General features: G+C 43.4%; 1 protein-coding gene across 4 annotated transcripts in view; it reads right to left on the reverse strand.

Annotated features, from left to right (window-relative positions):
* The window catches only part of FCHSD2 (FCH and double SH3 domains 2), a 119,760-nt gene that overhangs the window by 101,014 nt on the left and 668 nt on the right, over window positions 1-18,078 (reverse strand). For 2 of the 4 annotated variants that reach the window (XM_064411135.1, XM_064411134.1), the window contains exons 1-2: window positions 17,815-17,982; window positions 16,370-16,467 (exon numbers count right to left, since the gene is read on the reverse strand). In XM_064411135.1, the coding sequence (XP_064267205.1) occupies window positions 16,370-16,467; window positions 17,815-17,967 (251 nt within the window). In that variant the 5' untranslated portion in view covers window positions 17,968-17,982. Of the gene's footprint in view, window positions 1-16,369; window positions 16,468-17,814; window positions 17,983-18,078 lie in introns of those variants that run through there. The other 2 variants (XM_064411136.1, XM_064411137.1) reach the window with 1 other exon arrangement.

Raw genomic sequence — 18,078 nt, forward strand, 5'->3', positions numbered from 1 at the left:
AACTCCACTGTGCTGGCATTTAACAGCACTGTTCAAACACCGTTTTGCTGCCTGGATTTTGGGCTGGCTTTATTTGCCTGGTCTCCAGTTAAACCTGCCGCCTCCCACATTACATCACATCCATGCCTTTCAGCACACAGATACACACGTGGAACTCTTCCCCCAGCTCTTGTAGAAATATGTTCATCAGCATCAGAGCATTACCTTGGCTCTGCTTTCCAAATTACGTGTTAAGGTTTTCCTTGCTATCAGTAAAGGGAAAGATTTCCCTGGAAAAGGTTGAGTGGGGGAAATAAAACTGCTGAGTACTGCAGAGCCTTCCCTAGAGCCCATCACTAGGAGAAGTCTTCACGCAGAAGATGTCTTGCTGCTCCCATTCCCAGAGCATCCCTCCTTCCATTCCTCCCTGACCAGTTGGAGATGTCACCGATATTGTCCCTGAGCAGCCAAGCAAAGCTTTCATGCTCCTCCCTTCCTGCCCACAGACCTTACATGCTTTTCTCTCTCAGCCATGAGGGGCTCCTGCTCAGACTCCTGACCTTCCCCACAACGGGATGGGCTGCTCCTTAGCCATCTGCAAGTCCTGCTTAGGAAAACTAAGCTGAACCCATCACTCCTGGCTGCTTCCCAGGAGACTCTGCTGCATTCTGCTCTCATGACAGTGCATCTCCAGGTCCTGAAGGCAATTTGTGGTCACAGAAGCCCAAGCCACACCAGTCTGGACAGGATTCCGAACACCAGCCTCTCCTCCCACGGCAAGCACGGAGGACGTGGAGCTCTCCCACCACAAACATCCCAACGCGGTGCGAACGTGGCCTCCAGGCCAAGATTTTTAACGAGAACCTCGCCGGGCAGGCCAAGGTCCCACCAGCTGTGAAAGCACACAAGGCAGCAGAACAAACTCAAAACCACCCTGGCAAGGTCACCCACAGCCTAAATTCTTGCCCACAAAGAAGTTCTGTGACCCAGCACGAGAAGCCAGTGACATTTCCTGCTTGTGGATGCACTTGAGGTCTGCCTGATCTCAGCAGACGTGTGAAGGGCATCTTTACAACTCGGGAAGCACAAATATTTGTAACATCAGGAAACTCTCTGCTTGCTGAGTCAAGGAATTCAGCTCTCCTTCCTGCAGCTCGCTGGCAAGGCAGCCCTCACTTTCTGCTTACCTCAGTGCACTGCTCCAGTTCTCTGGCAAGCACAAAAGAAATAAAGAAGTGGCCTTATTTTAAACTTGACTTTAATGTACATACTCTGTACTGTCTCCTCTTCAGTCTTAAAATAGCTTTTCTGAACAGAGCTTCATAAATTCCTGCAAGAAAGGGAGTAGCTGGCAATTCAAACATCCTGTACCACAGCAGAGCTCTTCTCTGCTCTACAAATTCCTTTCTACAACTCATCTCACGATTTTCTAGCAGTTTTTCCCCAAGCAAACAGCAGCTACAATATCCGCCCCATCCCTTTTATAGCCAAGCACACAGAAATCCCTTGTTGATTCAGCTACTACAGAACATTTTACCACCCCGAGGAGCCCTGCTCCATCCTTCTGCTAAGCAGAGGGTTTACAGTAACCCACAACTGCACTGGATTCTCTATCTCTGCCCTGCAATTAGGAGCCTGCTCATCTCACACCTAAAACTAATGGGCTGTGACAGCTTTGCTACCATTTGTACTTTGGAATGATTACCCTTTAAATCTCCACTTATCCTCAACTAAGATAAAAGTACACAGAAGGAAAACTCTCCTGAGTGTAAACAGACGTATTAAAGCTGAAAATATTTCAAACAATGTTTCAATTTATCAGGATACAACCAGCTATATAATCAAAGAATCAAAGTTGGCATAATATCTTTGTGGCAAAAGCAGGATGCTGCCTGTCCTGCCAGCATCCATCCACCTACAATTATTTTTACTCCAGATTTCACACACAATTTTCAGTACCTGGATCATCCTCCTGCCGTCCCTTCAAGCAACTGCAGGCACTACTGCTCAACTCAAAGGAGCACTAACTCTGCCTTCCATGCCCACAGAGAGCAGATAAATGAGCTCCTGCTTGGAAAAACAAAAGCCAGAGAGTCTAACTTTGAACATCTTGACTTCACAAGTTCTCACACACAGAATAGTTCAGGTGGGGAATGACCTTGATGATCACCATGACCTACCATGAATGATTACCTGCTGTTATAAAATGTCCCTTCCTAAAAAGCCCATTTGGGTTTTCAAGAGAGCATTGCTTACAGTGCTCACAGTAGTTTAAAAGATGCACTTCCAGCCTGAAACTTCCCCACACAGTGTGTTATCAAATCACAATTTTTGGCAGGACATTTAGAGGTCACAGGCCAATTTTAAGTGCTCTTTACAACATACAGAACATATTAGAACATATAATCTTGGCAACGTTTCTAACTGAAGCTTTTTCATGTACAGTAAAATTTATTTGACTTAAACAAAAAAAAAAGAACACATATGCAAATTTCTTGGTGTGAAAGTACCCACAAGCAAATTGGGCCTTCAACAGCAGACAGCTGTGATTTTTATCAGCACAAGCTCCCAATTAATAAGAAATTTCTTCTCTATAAATCTATTAAAAACAATAAAGCAGTTTTTTCCCAAATGCATTTGTGAGCTACAAATTTATTCATAATTGTAAATGTTCTAATGCACACAACCTATGATTAACCATGAAATATCTTCACCTCGTGCCTGAACAGTGCCCCTGTAGCAATGCACAGAGAAAAAAATTCCAGACAACATTCACTAGCGAGCAATGTACTCCCCATAAATCACATTACTGTACAGTTTGGGATTAGGATGAGTTGCCACTAGCAACAGAGCCAAAAAAATCAATTCTGTCACTATATATAGAGAATTCTTGCAACCTCAAACGTAGCCAATGTTTTCAGCAATTTGTCTCAGAGAAGCATTAGCAGTCCAGCATGTGATCAGAGGAACATGACACCCAGACACAAAACAACGCTAAAACAATAGTTTTTCCTTCAGTAGAATAAAAAAAGAAAACAAAAAAGAACCGCCAGAAAGCTGCTGGTGAGTGTGAGCTTTTCATTCACCCTTTTCAAAATAAAAGCGTGCCCTCTTTATAGCATTAACATTCACAACAAATGCAAGGATTGGTTTCAGAGCTTAAGTGTATTTAAAATGATCACTAATGAGTTTTTGTTTTAGAATGGGAAACTAAGCAAACACTAGGAAGAGATACAATTTCGACAAATACAAGGGTATTTCTCTATAGCTTTCCCAGACCTGATTCATCATATCCAAGGCATTTCCCTTTCAGGAAAAAAAAAAAAACAAACAAACAAAAACCAACAACCTAGGATGTTATAATTCAGACTGTCTACCAGGAGCTTTTAGAAAACAGGAATATGAGGAGTTTCTTTGATCCCCATTTGCTTAACAGCAAGAAGCCAAGGCACATTTCATCATTCATGCTTCTTATTTCATCCTGGATCTGCAAAAGGTTTTGTAGCAGGCAACATCCACCTTGGAGTTCTTACTTTACTCATCTGTCACATTTTGGGAATCTTGACAGTGCCACCCAGGTTCATTACAAAGACTTCTCTCCTTTCTTTTCCTAGAGTCTTTGTATGAGCATTTCAATTTTAAATGATGCCCTTCACAAGGTTTCATTGTCACTAACACTGACATAAGTAAAATTCTGTGTTTTAATGGATTCTACAGGTAATAATAATTACTATAATGGGTTTTTTCCTCAAAGCACAATCACCCTGTTTTAGAAGAGTACAGTAGATGTACTGTTATTTTTTTTAAGTCAGTAAAATGTAATAGCTCACTCAAAACAAGTGGCACAATTTCTAAAATCCATCTGTATATATATATATGTCAGAATCACAGGATCATTTAGGTTGGAAAAGACCTCTGAGATCACTGAGCCCAGGTTTTGACTGATTACTACCTTGCCACCACCAAGTGCCATGTCCAGTCACTCCCTGAACACGAATATTCCTTATAAACTGTTTCCCAAAAGGAGAAATTTCAGTCTATTGCCAATGAAAAATAGATATGGAAAAAATATTTGAAATGGATCAAGTCATCCTGTCTTCTTGCCACCGACAAGAATATTGATCTTGCTTACTACCTGCAGCACCACTGCCTGCTCCAAACACATATAGGAGTATGATGCAGTTAAACCATTGTTCCTCAGCTCCAGTAAAACCAGAACAGGGCTGTCAATAAAGGTTTGTCACAGAATCACAGACTCCCGGCATGGGCAGAGACACCTCCCACTGTCCCAGGCTCCTCCAAGCCCTGTCCAGCCTGGCCTTGGGCACTGCCAGGGATCCAGGAGCAGCCACAGCTTCTCTGGGAACCTGTGCCAGGTCCTCCCCACCCTCCCAGTGAAGAACTTGCCTCCCAAAACCCAACTAGCCCTGCTCTTTAGCATCCAGAAGTCATGCCCCTTTGTCCTGGCATTCCATGCCTCTGTCTCAAGTCCATCTCCATCTTTCTTATGGGCTCCTTTCAAGTCCTAGGAGGGGCAATCAGGTCACCCCGAAGCTTCTCTTTTGCAGGCTGAGCAATCCCAATCCTCCCAGCCTTTCCCATACTGCCAGTTCAGCAGCACAGCTGGGTGCAGAGAAGGCAAAAGGCATTTCAAACATCCACAGAGCTGTGTCAACAAAAGGGCCCAGCCCTCCTCCAGCACAGTATTGAGCTAACCTGCTAAATTTAGAACAAAAAAAAAATCACAACTACAACGGGCAAAGTCCTCCACCAGAGATATCCATTTGGGATAAAGAAGTCATTGGATGCATGGAGAGATGAGGTCTTGGTTCTTAAGTGGACAACAGCTCTGCGCTGCACCTCCACCAGAAGGACCTGGCAGCGAGCAGAGAACATCAAAGCACCCCCACCAACTCAAAGGAGCTTCTCAGGGCAGATCAAAGCTCGAGGCACTTCATAAGCCGGGCCTGGGGTGTTCCAAACAAAGAGCGCCGTGCGGCCGCATTCCGGCGGCACCGCAGAGCCCCCCAGGAACACCAACCCTGGCTGCGGGACACACACAAGTCACAAGGCCACGTCTCCCCAGGAAACCGGGAATAACAACACGGTTTCAGGGAAAAGAAATGTGCCTTTTCTCCTCCTTGTGCTGCTCTTTGTTAGGATGGAGAGGAGGAGAGAAGCCTCTCGCCGAAAGAAGAGCGAGCGCACAGGAAGCACGTGCAGACAAACAGATTAATGACATTTTTATCAGTGACACTTCAGAGGATGATCGAAGTCTTTACACAGGTTTTTGAAACTATTTCTTGAGGACCAAATGGCCAACAGACAGAAGATTCAGCTCCTCAGGCATTAGGGATCAAGTTCAGCCACTTTTCGCCAACAACAGGCAGACTGCAACACAAATTACACACATTTCAACCACTCTTTTGATACTACAATCAAATTCTGCACATTTCCAAATGAAAAACTCCTGTAATCACAAAGATTACCTTCACCTCCTCAGCAGAAAAGCCTGAGCTCCAAATGCTTAGAAAAGCTGGAATATAGGGCCTTCTTTGTTTTCTACACAGCTGATTAGCTCACAGCAATTAACTACAACCTGCTTTCACATCAGTTAATACAAATACAGACAAACAATGTCTAGAAAAAGTTTGTTTGCATTTTCAACCTATTTGAACATAATGCATCTTATTCAAGCTCTGCATACATTCAGCCAAATCAGAAGGTTTTAGGCAGATGCTCCCCTGAAAAAAAAAGAGAGATTCCCAAAGAGAACTAGTGCACTTCCCAAGCTTTCCCAAGTCCTCCCAAGTCTGCCACTATTTATAGTGATTCGAGAGACTCAACACCTCCCACACTGTTACAATTCTGAGCTTTTGCTTTGATTTGAAACACACAGAACAGAGCTAAGAAGGAGATACACACCAGTCTTGCTGCAACTGCAGAAATTACTTTTCTCTCATCTCTTTTCTATTACTGGGTGGGAAATGTGGGATACAAGGAATAGCTGCAACTCCCACTAACAATCCCAAAGACATCAGCTGCACAAGTACCCCAAAATACAAATAGAGAACTAATGTTCTTTTAACTGCAAAGAAAAGATGAGATTGCTCAGAGATCCAGAGGAAATCACATCATGAGCCTTAAATCTTTTGCTCCCAAACTGCCACATTTTAGAAAGATACCATTAGTCTCTGGAATAAACTCCCAGGAGATGCATGGAGTCCCCATCGTGGAGGTTTTCAAGATACAGATGTGAGGAAACTTCATCCAAGCTCCCTTTGCCTCGTAGGGTTGGATGAGACAGCCTTTTGAGGTGTGCCCTGGAGGCAAATCTGCTTTTAAAGAGCATCCTGGTATTGTTGGTACACTGAGGTATCTTAAGTTTACCACCTTAAACCAATGCCACAGCAGCTGGTTCAATAAAGTTATTGAAATTCAAATATTTGTGCTTTGCTGTGACTCTTGTCAAACAAAACGCCACCCTTGTGATGGTCTCTCTCAATCTCACCAAATCACACAACCATGGAATGGCTGGGGCTGGAAGTGACCTCTGGAGACCCCCAGTCCAACCCCCTGCCAAAGCAGGTTCACCCAGGGCAGCTTGGAACAAGCCCAGGGAAGGAGATTGCAGAACCTCTCTGAGCAGCCTCCTCCATGAGCTCTGTCATCTCACAGCCGTTTTTTTCCCTCATATTCAAGGGGAACTTCCTGCATTCCAGTTTGTGCCCGTTGCCCCTTGTCCTGTCACTGGAAAGAGTCTGGCCCCATCCCCTTGGCAGCTGGCCTGAAAATCCTTGTGTGCATTGATAAGATCCTCTCTCAGCTGTCTGTTCTCCAGGATGAACAGCCCAGTTCCCTCAGCCTTTCTCCAGAACTGAGGGGCTCCTGGCCCTCATCATCTTTGCAGCCTCTGCTGGATCCTCTCCACTCATTCCCTGTCCTGTCTCTCTTCACACAGCTCCGGCTCAACAGAGTTGAGAAGAGCAGAGGAAGAATGAGAAGACAAAGAGGAAATTCAAAAGCAGGACCTCTTTCTTAATGAGGTGTTCTAGGCAGTGATATGTACTTGTCCTCTTACTCAGCCAGCTCAGATCACAGAGAGATAATTAGAAACAATCACACAAAATCAATTAACATGAAAGAAAACTTCATAAACAACAAGCACATTAAAATAACATGGGAAGCCACTGCCACCTACTCCCTTTCTCACCAGTGGCAACACAGCTGAAAATGAGCAAAGTACATTTGGAGATAAGACAGGCTAAAACCAGCCTGGGAACACACCAGGACTATGAAAAGCAGGTGCTAGAAATCAAGACACCATAACACGGCCTATTATTGCTTTTCTGGATATTCTTTTTCATTCACAAGGCAATCTAGCCTGTCTTTTCTGCCCCTGCCTGGCTTTAGGATGGGAAGGCAATGATTTTCAGGTCAAACATTAACAGAAATTCAGCAGCCTAACACATGGCAATGTTTCAAGACAGGAATTCCCAATTATGTCAAGAGATTACAACTATTTTACTCCCTGCTGAAAGACTGAAAAATAGGGGTCAATTTTACTTCATTTTTCAAGAACTTCAGCCCCTCATGTCTGTCGCTGTGAAATAAGAGCAAAGTAATTCCACCTTTTACACAGCTAAGTGATTTCTCAAATTCCCAGTTTGCAGCGAAGCTGAGCAGTGCAATTGACACAACGGAAGGATGGAGCCATCCAGAGGGAAGGATTACATGGGATTTTGGGAAGGAATTCCTTCCTGTGAGGGTGGGCAGGCCCTGGCACAGGGTGCCCAGAGAAGCTGTGGCTGCCCTGGATCCCTGGCAGTGTCCAAGGCCAGGCTGGACAGGGCTTGGAGCAACCTGGGACAGTGGGAGGTGTCCCTGCCATGGCAGGAGTGGCACTGGATGAGTTTTAACATCCCCCTCCTACCCAAAACCATTCCACAAATCTATGATTCATTCTTATATTCAAAGATCTTTAAAGGCACTTCTGATCTGAGCTCATCTCAGAGTATCATACCCTCAAGAAAAATTGTGGCTTGCTCAGTTTTTCTTGCCGCCTTTTTTTTTTTCTCCTTCAAAAATGCAAACAGAACACAGCAGAGCCCCCTCAAAAAAAATCTTATTTATGCTGAGGATTGTATGTATTTAAACATGGCCAGAAGTGCCAACATTTTCCCCACTAACATTGGCTTGCATCTGTCTAGAAATAACTCTACTCAGTGGCTCTGCCACCATAAATCTTCGAAAGTCTTCTGCATGGCTGAGCTCTGCTCATAAAATTAGACACCAGCGCGTTTTGTCTGTCTCATTAAAAGGATGTTTGGTGGAGCCGGCGCAGGAGGAGAGAGGAGTGTGTGAACAACCTTCCCAGAGCCACTGGGGATTGGCCCAAACTGTTCTCACAGTGGCACAAAGAAAGGAACGCTTAAAATAACTCCAAAGGCTCTTAGAAGGAGCGGCTCCGAAGGTTAGGAATAATTTTAAAAGTCTGAGAATGGAATCTCCATGCTTACAGTAGCACACAGCAAAAAAAAAAAAAAAAAAAACAAACCCACAACCAAACCAAAACCTAGATTTGAAGATTATTTTCATAGTTACTCTCTTTCCTCAAGTTTCAATTGGAAATATTCCATTTGCTTCCTAAATAAACACAACCCAAGACTTACAACCATTAATTCCATACTTTCCCTCTCTTTCGTCGAGTTTTAATTGGAAATATTGCATTTACTCCATAAATAAACACAACCCAACACTTACAATCCTAAAGTCAATAACAAGCCCCAAACTTAATATATTCCTACCGTGCATTTAGGAAAAATGTTATTAAAATTTTAAAACCTACTATAAAAACCAGTCAGAAAAGCACCACATTGAGCCATTATAAACCAGTTTATACTGCAAACATTTGACCTAAGCAGCTTGGGTTTGATAAGGATTTAGCCTTTTTTCAACTGCCAGTTTTGGAAAGTATAAATGCAGCATAAGTATAAATTTTCTGTGTGCTTTCATATGCAAAAAGCAATCAAGATGATTAAACAAGGTCAATGGTTTTACTAAGCAAAAAAAAAGTTTAAAAATCAGATGCATATTCATCAGAAAACCAAATTCACCACATCTAAGATAAGATATTAGTTGGGTCAAAAGTTCACTGGGAGCAGGAGAGGCTGATCTCAAGGACCAGCTGGGAATGGAAAGTAAGGACACCAAGTTCTCTGCAGCCAAGATAACCATGGTACATCGGCCCTTTTCTGGGAAAAAAAACCAACAAAACAAACCCACAACCCCTCTTTTTACCTCTGCCTCTCCTACAAGGAATATTTACATGGTGTAGGATTTGGTAATGCCATTCCCATCATTTTTCAGGATGCTGGAATTGACAAAGCACAAGGATTCTGATGTCTCTTGATGGGATACTGGCAAAGGCAGCAACACCTGCAAGATTAAACCTTTTGGCACCAAACTAAAGAGAACAAAAGGTTGAGGCTGGATGCTGGGAAAAGGCTCTTCCCCACACGGTGGTCAGGCACTGGACAGGCTCCTCAGGGAATGGTGACAGCACCAAGCCTGACTGCAGGAAGCCTTTGGACAATGCTGTCAGGCACATGGAGGGGTTTGAGGTGTTTGTGCAGGGCCAGGAGTTGGACTGGATGATCCTGATGGGCCCATTCCATCAGGATATTCCATGGCTCTGTGATAAGACACCACCACCAGAGGAAATCAGGCCAGGCCACCCTGCTTGTGCCTGGAATGGGAAGAATGCTCTTCCTCTTTCCAGCACAGCTCATCCTGACCTTTGTGGGATGTCCCCAATACCTCCAACTCCCCTTACACAGGGGTTTCAATAAGAGCTGGGATGAAAAGCCGTGAGGGAAAGCCTTCACCACAGAAGTGATGTGATGGAGAAGAAAGAAAACCCAAGAAGCACCTTTAGTTTGAACACCTGGATTAAAAGAATACATGGTTATTCCTTTAGAACCACCCTGTGCCATATATTTTAATACACACTGCAACTGTCCCCATTAAAATCTGTACCTAAGGCAACTTTACAGGACTCCATGGCAGCTGCTGGTTCCCCAGAGCTCTGCCAAGTAACATCGTGGTGAAAAACAAGAGTTGGGTCCAGCAAAAGCCATGCTCGGATAAAATTCAGGGGAAAAAAAAAATTCAAACCCACAGGACTTTCTGCAAACTAAAGAGTTCGTTCTTAAAAAACGGGGCATGAGGCAAGAGTGAAAATGCAACTTTTGGCAAGGAGTTGTTGTACTCAGAACCCAAATCCTCTTGTTATGTCTTGGAAGACAAACTCACACTAAAGCCACAGCTTAACAGAACAAGCCCAGGGTCTCCTGAAAGTCCTTAAAAATCAGACTTCCAGAGTGTGTGTGGAATTGCTTTAAGAAAAAAAGCTCATTCAAATGCAAACCTCAGAGGAAAAAAATGGGGAAAAAAAAGAATTTTCGTTCTGATGTGAGAAATGGCTTGTTGGACTTATTTACACTATTCTGCTATAAAAAAAGCAAGCAAAAAAATTCTTTTGATTATTTAACTTTCATCAGTTGAAAGATACTCAGAAATACTAAAACAGGGGATCCATTAATTTTTGTCTGTCAGGGATAAAAAAAAAGAAGGAATGTGGTCCATTTCTCAATTCCACTGTGCCAAGACAGGCCTGAATCATTACACTGTGGCCATGTTTATACTAAAACTCTTCTTTTTTTGCTCAGAACTTGGATTTCCACACCCAGTAGGCAACAGCTTTTTTTAAAGTACATTCCAAGCTTCCCTCAAACAGTTCCAGTCAAAACATCACCAGATTTTAATTCCGTCAAGAATGTGAGCATCTCATTAAAGCCCTGCCTAATTATAGGTAACGTGCCCAGACCACAGATTCTGTGGTATCTTTATATGGAATATTATTCAGAAGTAACTGCACCAACTTTTCTCAAAAATTCTGAAACTTCTGCTTATTTAGTGTTGCACCAAAGAATTGTGTGTCCTCAACTAATTAGCAGAGCCTGGGAAAACAAATGAAAGTACAAAATAAAGTCACAATAATCACTGGTGGTGAGAAAGATCAACCCAGGAGGAAAGAAATGTCATCAGCTCGTAAGAAGATTGGAAGTTTTAAAGAAATAAATATTCCAGTCACACAAAGGAAAGCCTCAAGTGTGAGTCAAACCCAGGAAAAATAACATTTTGCACATTGTTTTTGGGAATTTTTCTGATTTTTTTCTGCTGCTTTCCACTCTGGCAGGTTGCAGGTTTCAGAACCTGTAAGCACAGCAAATCACTCTGCTCCGAGAGAAATAAAGCCCCAAACACCAGAGGCAAGGATTGCATCTGCTGAATGCAGGGAATGACCTTGAGGGAAAAAGGAAGGACACATTTCTCAGCAGGATAAAGGGAAAAAAGAGATGGACCTGCTATGGATAGATGAATTTTTTAAAAAGGGGCTTTAGCAGATACCACTAGCCAGAGGCAAACATGCTCTGGAGCCCAGGTTCAGGAATACCCAAATAAATTGCATTCCCTGCAGCTGGAGACTGGAAAGAACAGGAAGAAAGGCAAACTCCTCACCACCACCGTGCCTGGGGGCAGGAAAAGCAGAGATTTCTCAAAATTATTCAGAATCTCTTACTGGATTCTAATACATATGGCTACACACATGTAAATGCATATTTTACAGCTTTTTTCTCCATCTGCTCCTCCTTCCACACCTCCACGAGGCTCTTCCCTAACACAGAATCTTTTAAGGGATCTTGTAGATTTGCTGTATTTAAAACTGGAACTGCTGCTGGTCTCTACTCCAGACTCAGCCCCAGCTGCCATAAACCTTATCAGGAACCTGCCAACACAGCCAGCCAGATTCCAGGAGCACAAATTCCACCAGGGAGTACAAAGTGTATCCAACAGCAAAAGCCTCCACGGAGCATAATTGAGCACAGAAAATGACATGTTAAAACGAGCAGGAACTGGCTGGCTACAGATGTAAATTCATTCATACTTTTACTTTCTTTTTTTAAAGATCTCTGCTGCTCGCTCTGGCTTGTTATGACAGGCTGAAAGGAGTGCTCTGTCCTCATCCTGGGCACAGAAACACAAATCCTGCCCTGGAATTACTGCTTCCCTCACAACCTGCAGGAGGGACAGCCCAGCAACAGCATCCAAGACAGGGAAGGGATCACATTGGGAAGGAAGAGCCACAAGATCTCCCCATTTGGCTTAACACATCTTCAGTGGCTCTGCTGTACATTAAACAGGAAAGAATCTCAGGAACAGAGAACTAATTAAAATTCACAAGGTCAGCACTGGATAAAGAAAGGGAGGAGATGGAACACCTGGGAGGAAAAAAACAAAAAAAATAAGTTGACAAATTGGAAGGGAGAAGGAATCGTCAGGAGGCAGAGCTTTGGAGGAGAGAGTTGAAGACAGAAAATCACAGAATATTCTGAGCTGGAAGGGACCCACAAGGACACCCCACGAAGGCAAGGCAGCAGCAGCAGAAAGGTGAATAACACAGAGAAATGCAGCTTTATCAAACAGAACGTGTCAGGAGGCAGAAACCACAAGGGCAGAAGAGGGAAGGAAACAGGAGGAAGTATTTGTACATAGATTCACATCTCTATCAGCTGTACAAGTAGATTGTGAGCCTGTCTTTTTGGCAATTCCTTTTAAATTATGAATGTGAACAAACCCTGAAAAAGCTAAACTCAGGAGCCAACAAATGAAAGGACTGTATTGTTACTCCTTCTCAGCCAGAAATCAGGCAATCTTTACATCTCATTTCAAATGACTTAAAAGGATGAAGCAACGTAGATCAGCACATCCAGACAGCCAAAACGAGTTAAGACTTAAATGAGGTGAATTTTCCAGAGCTGTAACTCACAAAGCAGCAGCTGTGCCTTCTACAGGGCCATCAGGCTGGGCTTACACGGTGGCTTTAAACCCGTGTGAACCTGGGCTGCTGTTGAGCAGTTTGGCTTTCCCTCTCCTCCCTCAGGTACTCATCATTCCTCCTCCCTCCCATGCCACACTGGAGCAGGGACTGGATTTACCAAAAAACCCGGGAGAAAAGCCAGGGAAGGTTTGATTTCAGGTGGGTGAGCTCCCTGATCCACAGAACTCGCCCACCCTGTGCTGCAGCAGAATTAGCTGGGCCAGTGGACCTGGCCCTCCAGCTTTAGTCCAGACTAAAGTTAAAACAGACACATAAGCACAACTTCATTGTCTCCAGCAAAACACAAATGTGAAGAAGTTTTAGAAAGGACATATTAGGATACCTCAGCAAAACCTGAAAAGGCATAACAAGTGCTTTGGAAAAGCAGACCCCAAGCCTTTGAAAAAGCAAGACCCAATGTTTAATGTAAAGCAATTATCACTTAATGAGTTTATAAAGTCTGTAGCACATAAATACCTCACAGAAATGCCAAGTTGAATTAGAATGTGAATCATACAGAGTTCTTTAGAATTCTGCAGGCACTGGTACACCTACAAAAGGAAAGCATCCCTGTGTCCCAGCAAACCAAGAGCATTTGCAGACCCTGGCTGTGACTTACTTACTACCATCAGTCAAATAAGGCAATCTTAAAACCAAAATAAAATACATGAATATTACTAACACCTCTGATAAATTCAGCCATTCATAGCCCACCAAAAAAATCATTAACTCACTGCCTAAAAGCAGCCAGTGTGGATGGAGTGAAGGACTCCTTGCCATAAATATTGAAGGGTTTCTAGATCACAGCAACAAAACCTACATTTACCTGTCAAGGAAAAGAAACAACTTTTTCTTCATCCCAGTGGCAGAAAGACAACCTTTTTTATGGTAATGCCAACACATATCTCCCACATGAAGGCATGAGACAGGTTTAGTGAGCTACAGAAGATAAACACATGTCATGCCTAAAAGCAAGCCAAAGACTCTGAAAGCATCCTGAATCACTTGTTCCCCAAATTCTCCAGTCACTGAGCATGAAGAAATGCAACATGAAGACCAAATAGAGATTATAAACACAGAAATGTATTTTTAAATCCATTTGCTAACACATTTCAAACACATTCTTTATTAGAGTCCTGTCAAAGAGACTTCAGCTTAATGCTACTGAGCTTCCACAGAGGAACAACACAGTTTGTTAAGACTGAAATGGACATTCAGTATTTTTAAAATAAATACTAGAATTTTACATAGTGTCAAAAGCCATCCAAAAAAAAAAAGGGTAGTTACACACATATACCTCAACCCTGACCAAGAATCCCCAGTTTTGCATAAAGATATCAAAGCTGCTGCTACTGCAAGCATGCTTTATGGGCTGGTAGGCTGCCAAAAATCATCTGCTAATACACCAGACAATAGATGTATTCTGCTGGAGAACTTTCTGATCTTTTCCTCCTATCACTTCTCTTTAGTTGCACATAAAACCCAACCGAAGCGATAAAAAAAATGCGATTTGAATGCCTGCATTTATGTGCCAACAAACGAAGCAATTATTCACAATAAAGTAACTTTCTCAAACATGCATTTTTAATCACTGGTTTGCAAGCCCTGATTCAGTGTTTCCTGTTGCCATTGCAGCACTCCAGTTTCTGGAATTCTGAGCACAAAGTTGTGCTCCTGCAGTGCCCAAAAGCTCCAAAAACGCTGCCAAAGGACCCAAACTCTTCTGAGTCTTGATAAACAAATGGCACTCTGCTCAAATTCCGTATTTTGGGATAACAGCAGGGTGCTTTCTGTAAAAACAAACCCTCCTTCCAGACACAAGAAGATCCTGTGTGTGGTTCCAGCTTTCTGGAACGCTCTGGAACCACGGTGGCTGCATATCCTGAATCCAGCCATAAATGATGGGATATTGGGGTGAGGTTGACACCTAAACTCCCCCAAGAGCATCACACCCTGACCAACACCATGGAGCCCCCAAAGCTTCCCCCCTTCCCAATCCAAAGGCCTCTGCATCACACACTGATCAGGGGTGTTCAGCAAATGCTTTTAACCCCCAATTCCTTGGTTTTGGTTCTCTTATCTGATATTTGAACAAATCACTGCCACCACGGAGCTGCCATCTCATCATGCCACACTGAAAGAATGTTTAATCTGTAAATCCACACAGCAATGCTGCAACCAGAGCACTGAACACACTCAGTGACCACGGGAGTGAATTAAACATATTAACCCAGCTTCCTAATCCCCAACATTAAAATTCAGAAATTTAATTAACTGCAGAAATTAAATTACATTAAAGGAAGATATTTTAAGCTGGCATTTTCACGTTCTTTCTGGGTTTGTATCCACAGGCTTACGACATCTTTCAGCAGAATACAGGCTGAAGTGATCATAAGCTCCTGAAAAACAGCAAGTGCTGACAAAACCTGGGCTAGAGCAGCACTACCAACCTAGATGCTCTAAAAATAAGTTTCCATCTAAGGAGGGAAAATTCCTTGGATCAGCCTGTTACTTATTACTCAGCATTTGCGTGTTACACACTCCCCAGAATAATCTTAATCTGAGGAAACGTACACTGTGATCTTTCCCATAGGAAAAAAAAAAAAAGTGTTTCAACACCCAAAAAAACAAGGGGGAGAAAAGGCTCCAGCCTTGACATTCTGATTTATGGAGGACGCTGACAGTGAGACAAACAGAACTTCATCTGTCAAAGCCAAACACTTGCATTTAATATACAAACATCAAGCAGGAAATCTCATTTAAATAATTAACACGTGGACTATCCACTGCCAAAAAGAGCAGGGCAGCAATGGACTTCTGCTGAATATTTTACAGGAAATTGAATGATTAATCCTCCATGTAATGCCAGGTACCCACTCCCACCATATTTTGTTAAAAGCAAACCTTCAATTTCAGGAGAAGTAAATCACATTAGGTAAAAGGAATCACAAAACCCCCACGACTGATGTTGTGTGGATTTTCTCTATTGTTTTGAACCCATGCAGAGTTTTAAATTATAAATGCAAATATCTTCTTGTAACTTTCTGGTAAAAAATGCAATCTGCTTGAAAGTGCTTTTCAAAGCTATCTCTAGAGAGACATAAATCATCAGTGGCTTTAAAATATTTTAGTAATTTTAGCAGCCTTTTACAACTGGTAAATCAAAGTCCCAGTATATTATGTAAATAAATATTGCTGAAAAGACCAATGCTTTTTGGATGTTGTTTGTGAGTTTCTTTTAACATTTCCCCCATTGAAGAGAAGAAAAAAAGGGTTTGCATTGTGTTAGCTCCAGTTATAATTTCCAGCTGTGTCAAAACTTTAACAGCCTAAAAGCAGGAAATCCAAAGAGGAAATTCCATCGTCAGTTCCTGAATTTTGTAACTCAAATGTTCTTCCAAAAACTGGACCTTAAAGGAATTTTGGTAACATTTTCTGTAGCCTTACCTGATATCTTCCAGTAGGTCACATTCTGCCTGATGCTTGGCCTGAAGTTTTGTCATCTGCTCAACCTGAATGTTTTTCAGCTCTTGTGTAACTTTCACCTACAAAAACCCAAACAAACCCAAGGACCACTTATATTTTCTGCAGTTCAAGTCACATTTCAACAAGAAAACATACAAACAAACCCAAGGACCGCTTACATTTCCTGTCATTTAAGTCACATTTCATCAGGAAAGCAAACAAACCAACCCAAGGACCACTTAAATTTTCTGTAGTTTAAGTCACATTTCAACAAGAAAACAAACAAACAAACTGGGAAAGGCTTCAGGAGGTTGGCTTTACGTTTTTAGTACTGTTGTAATTTTCCTTTGAGCCTTGTGATCCTGCACAGCCAAAATTCCAATACCTTGGGAACCTGCTTGGTAACTGCCAAGGAGCACCAATGGCCCAGGTATTGGGAACAATTTGATTTTGGAAGGGAGCCTTGGAATTGTTTTGTTCTTGTTTTTTATTAAACAAGAGGTCTTGGTACTTAAGCCCTCTAGTGATCACAGGGAATCCACATATCGGCCTAAAAAATGATCGCCAATATCTCTGAACACATTATGCATTCACGAGGACAGAAATGCCAAACTGTTACTGCAGAGGGACGAGAAATTCACAGAGGTACCCATCTCCCTCTTCTTCACTAGCCAGGCAAAAAAAAAAATCCTGGATCACATCAGCTTCCCTATTTCAACTCTGAAAACCATGCCCCAGCAACAAGCACCCTTTAATCACAACATCACATAAAGACAAGCTTTTCACATGACACCAGAAAAATAAATCACATGTATGCCCCTGACTTTAAGTGGGAAAAGCGTCTATTTTCAATGTGAACTTTCAGCATTTTTGGTTTTATCTGTATATAAAAAAAATCCCAACTCAAAATAAATAAACCCACACGGCACAAGCCAGGTGATGGAAATAAGCTCAAATGAAATAGTACAGGCAAAGAAAATGAATTAACTAAAATTGAAATAATTGAGATTAAATTGGTTTTGTCTGACAAAAGCAGAGTCAGCCCCTAAAATAAGAGGCTGGGAGGCAGGAATGAGACACCTTCACTGCAGCTGCCTGCCAGGGCTACTGGGGAGCTCTGGGCACGGCAAGGGAATCCTGCTCACATTCCCTCCTCTCCTGGTCGCTGTGGCAGGGCTCTGCCAGGCGCAGAACCGGGCGATCTCCTCTCCCCACGGAGAAATCCCACATGGAGAATCTCCATGGGGCTGCAGACCGTCACAGCCAGAGCACCCCAAAGCGGGCAGGACCAGGGACACGGAACAGGCACGGCTCCCACCCCCATGGAACTCCAGGAGCAGCCTCTCCATCCTCCCCACAGCCCCCAAAACGTGCCCAAAGCCCAGCCCGGAGCAGCTGAAGGCAGCTCAGGCATCCCAGATACCAACCTGCCTAGCCAGACAAGCCACGCCGGGCACAGCGTTCATCCCAAATTTCCACTCCCGCTTGCCTCCGCTGCCACACCAGTCCCCGAGGTGGGCAGCCCCCCACATCCCCACGGCCCGCAGGGTCACCGAAGAGCACCCGCAGCTCGTTCCCATGGCACGCGGGGCCGGCCGTGAGGGAGAACGCCGCACAATTCCCGCTGCTGCCCCCGCTCCCGTGCGCTCCCGTGCGCCCCTGGCACACGCCGGGACAGGCTGCGTCCCTGG

This window comes from Passer domesticus, chromosome 2, assembly GCF_036417665.1.
Source record: "Passer domesticus isolate bPasDom1 chromosome 2, bPasDom1.hap1, whole genome shotgun sequence".
Classification (NCBI taxonomy): Eukaryota; Metazoa; Chordata; class Aves; order Passeriformes; family Passeridae; genus Passer; species Passer domesticus.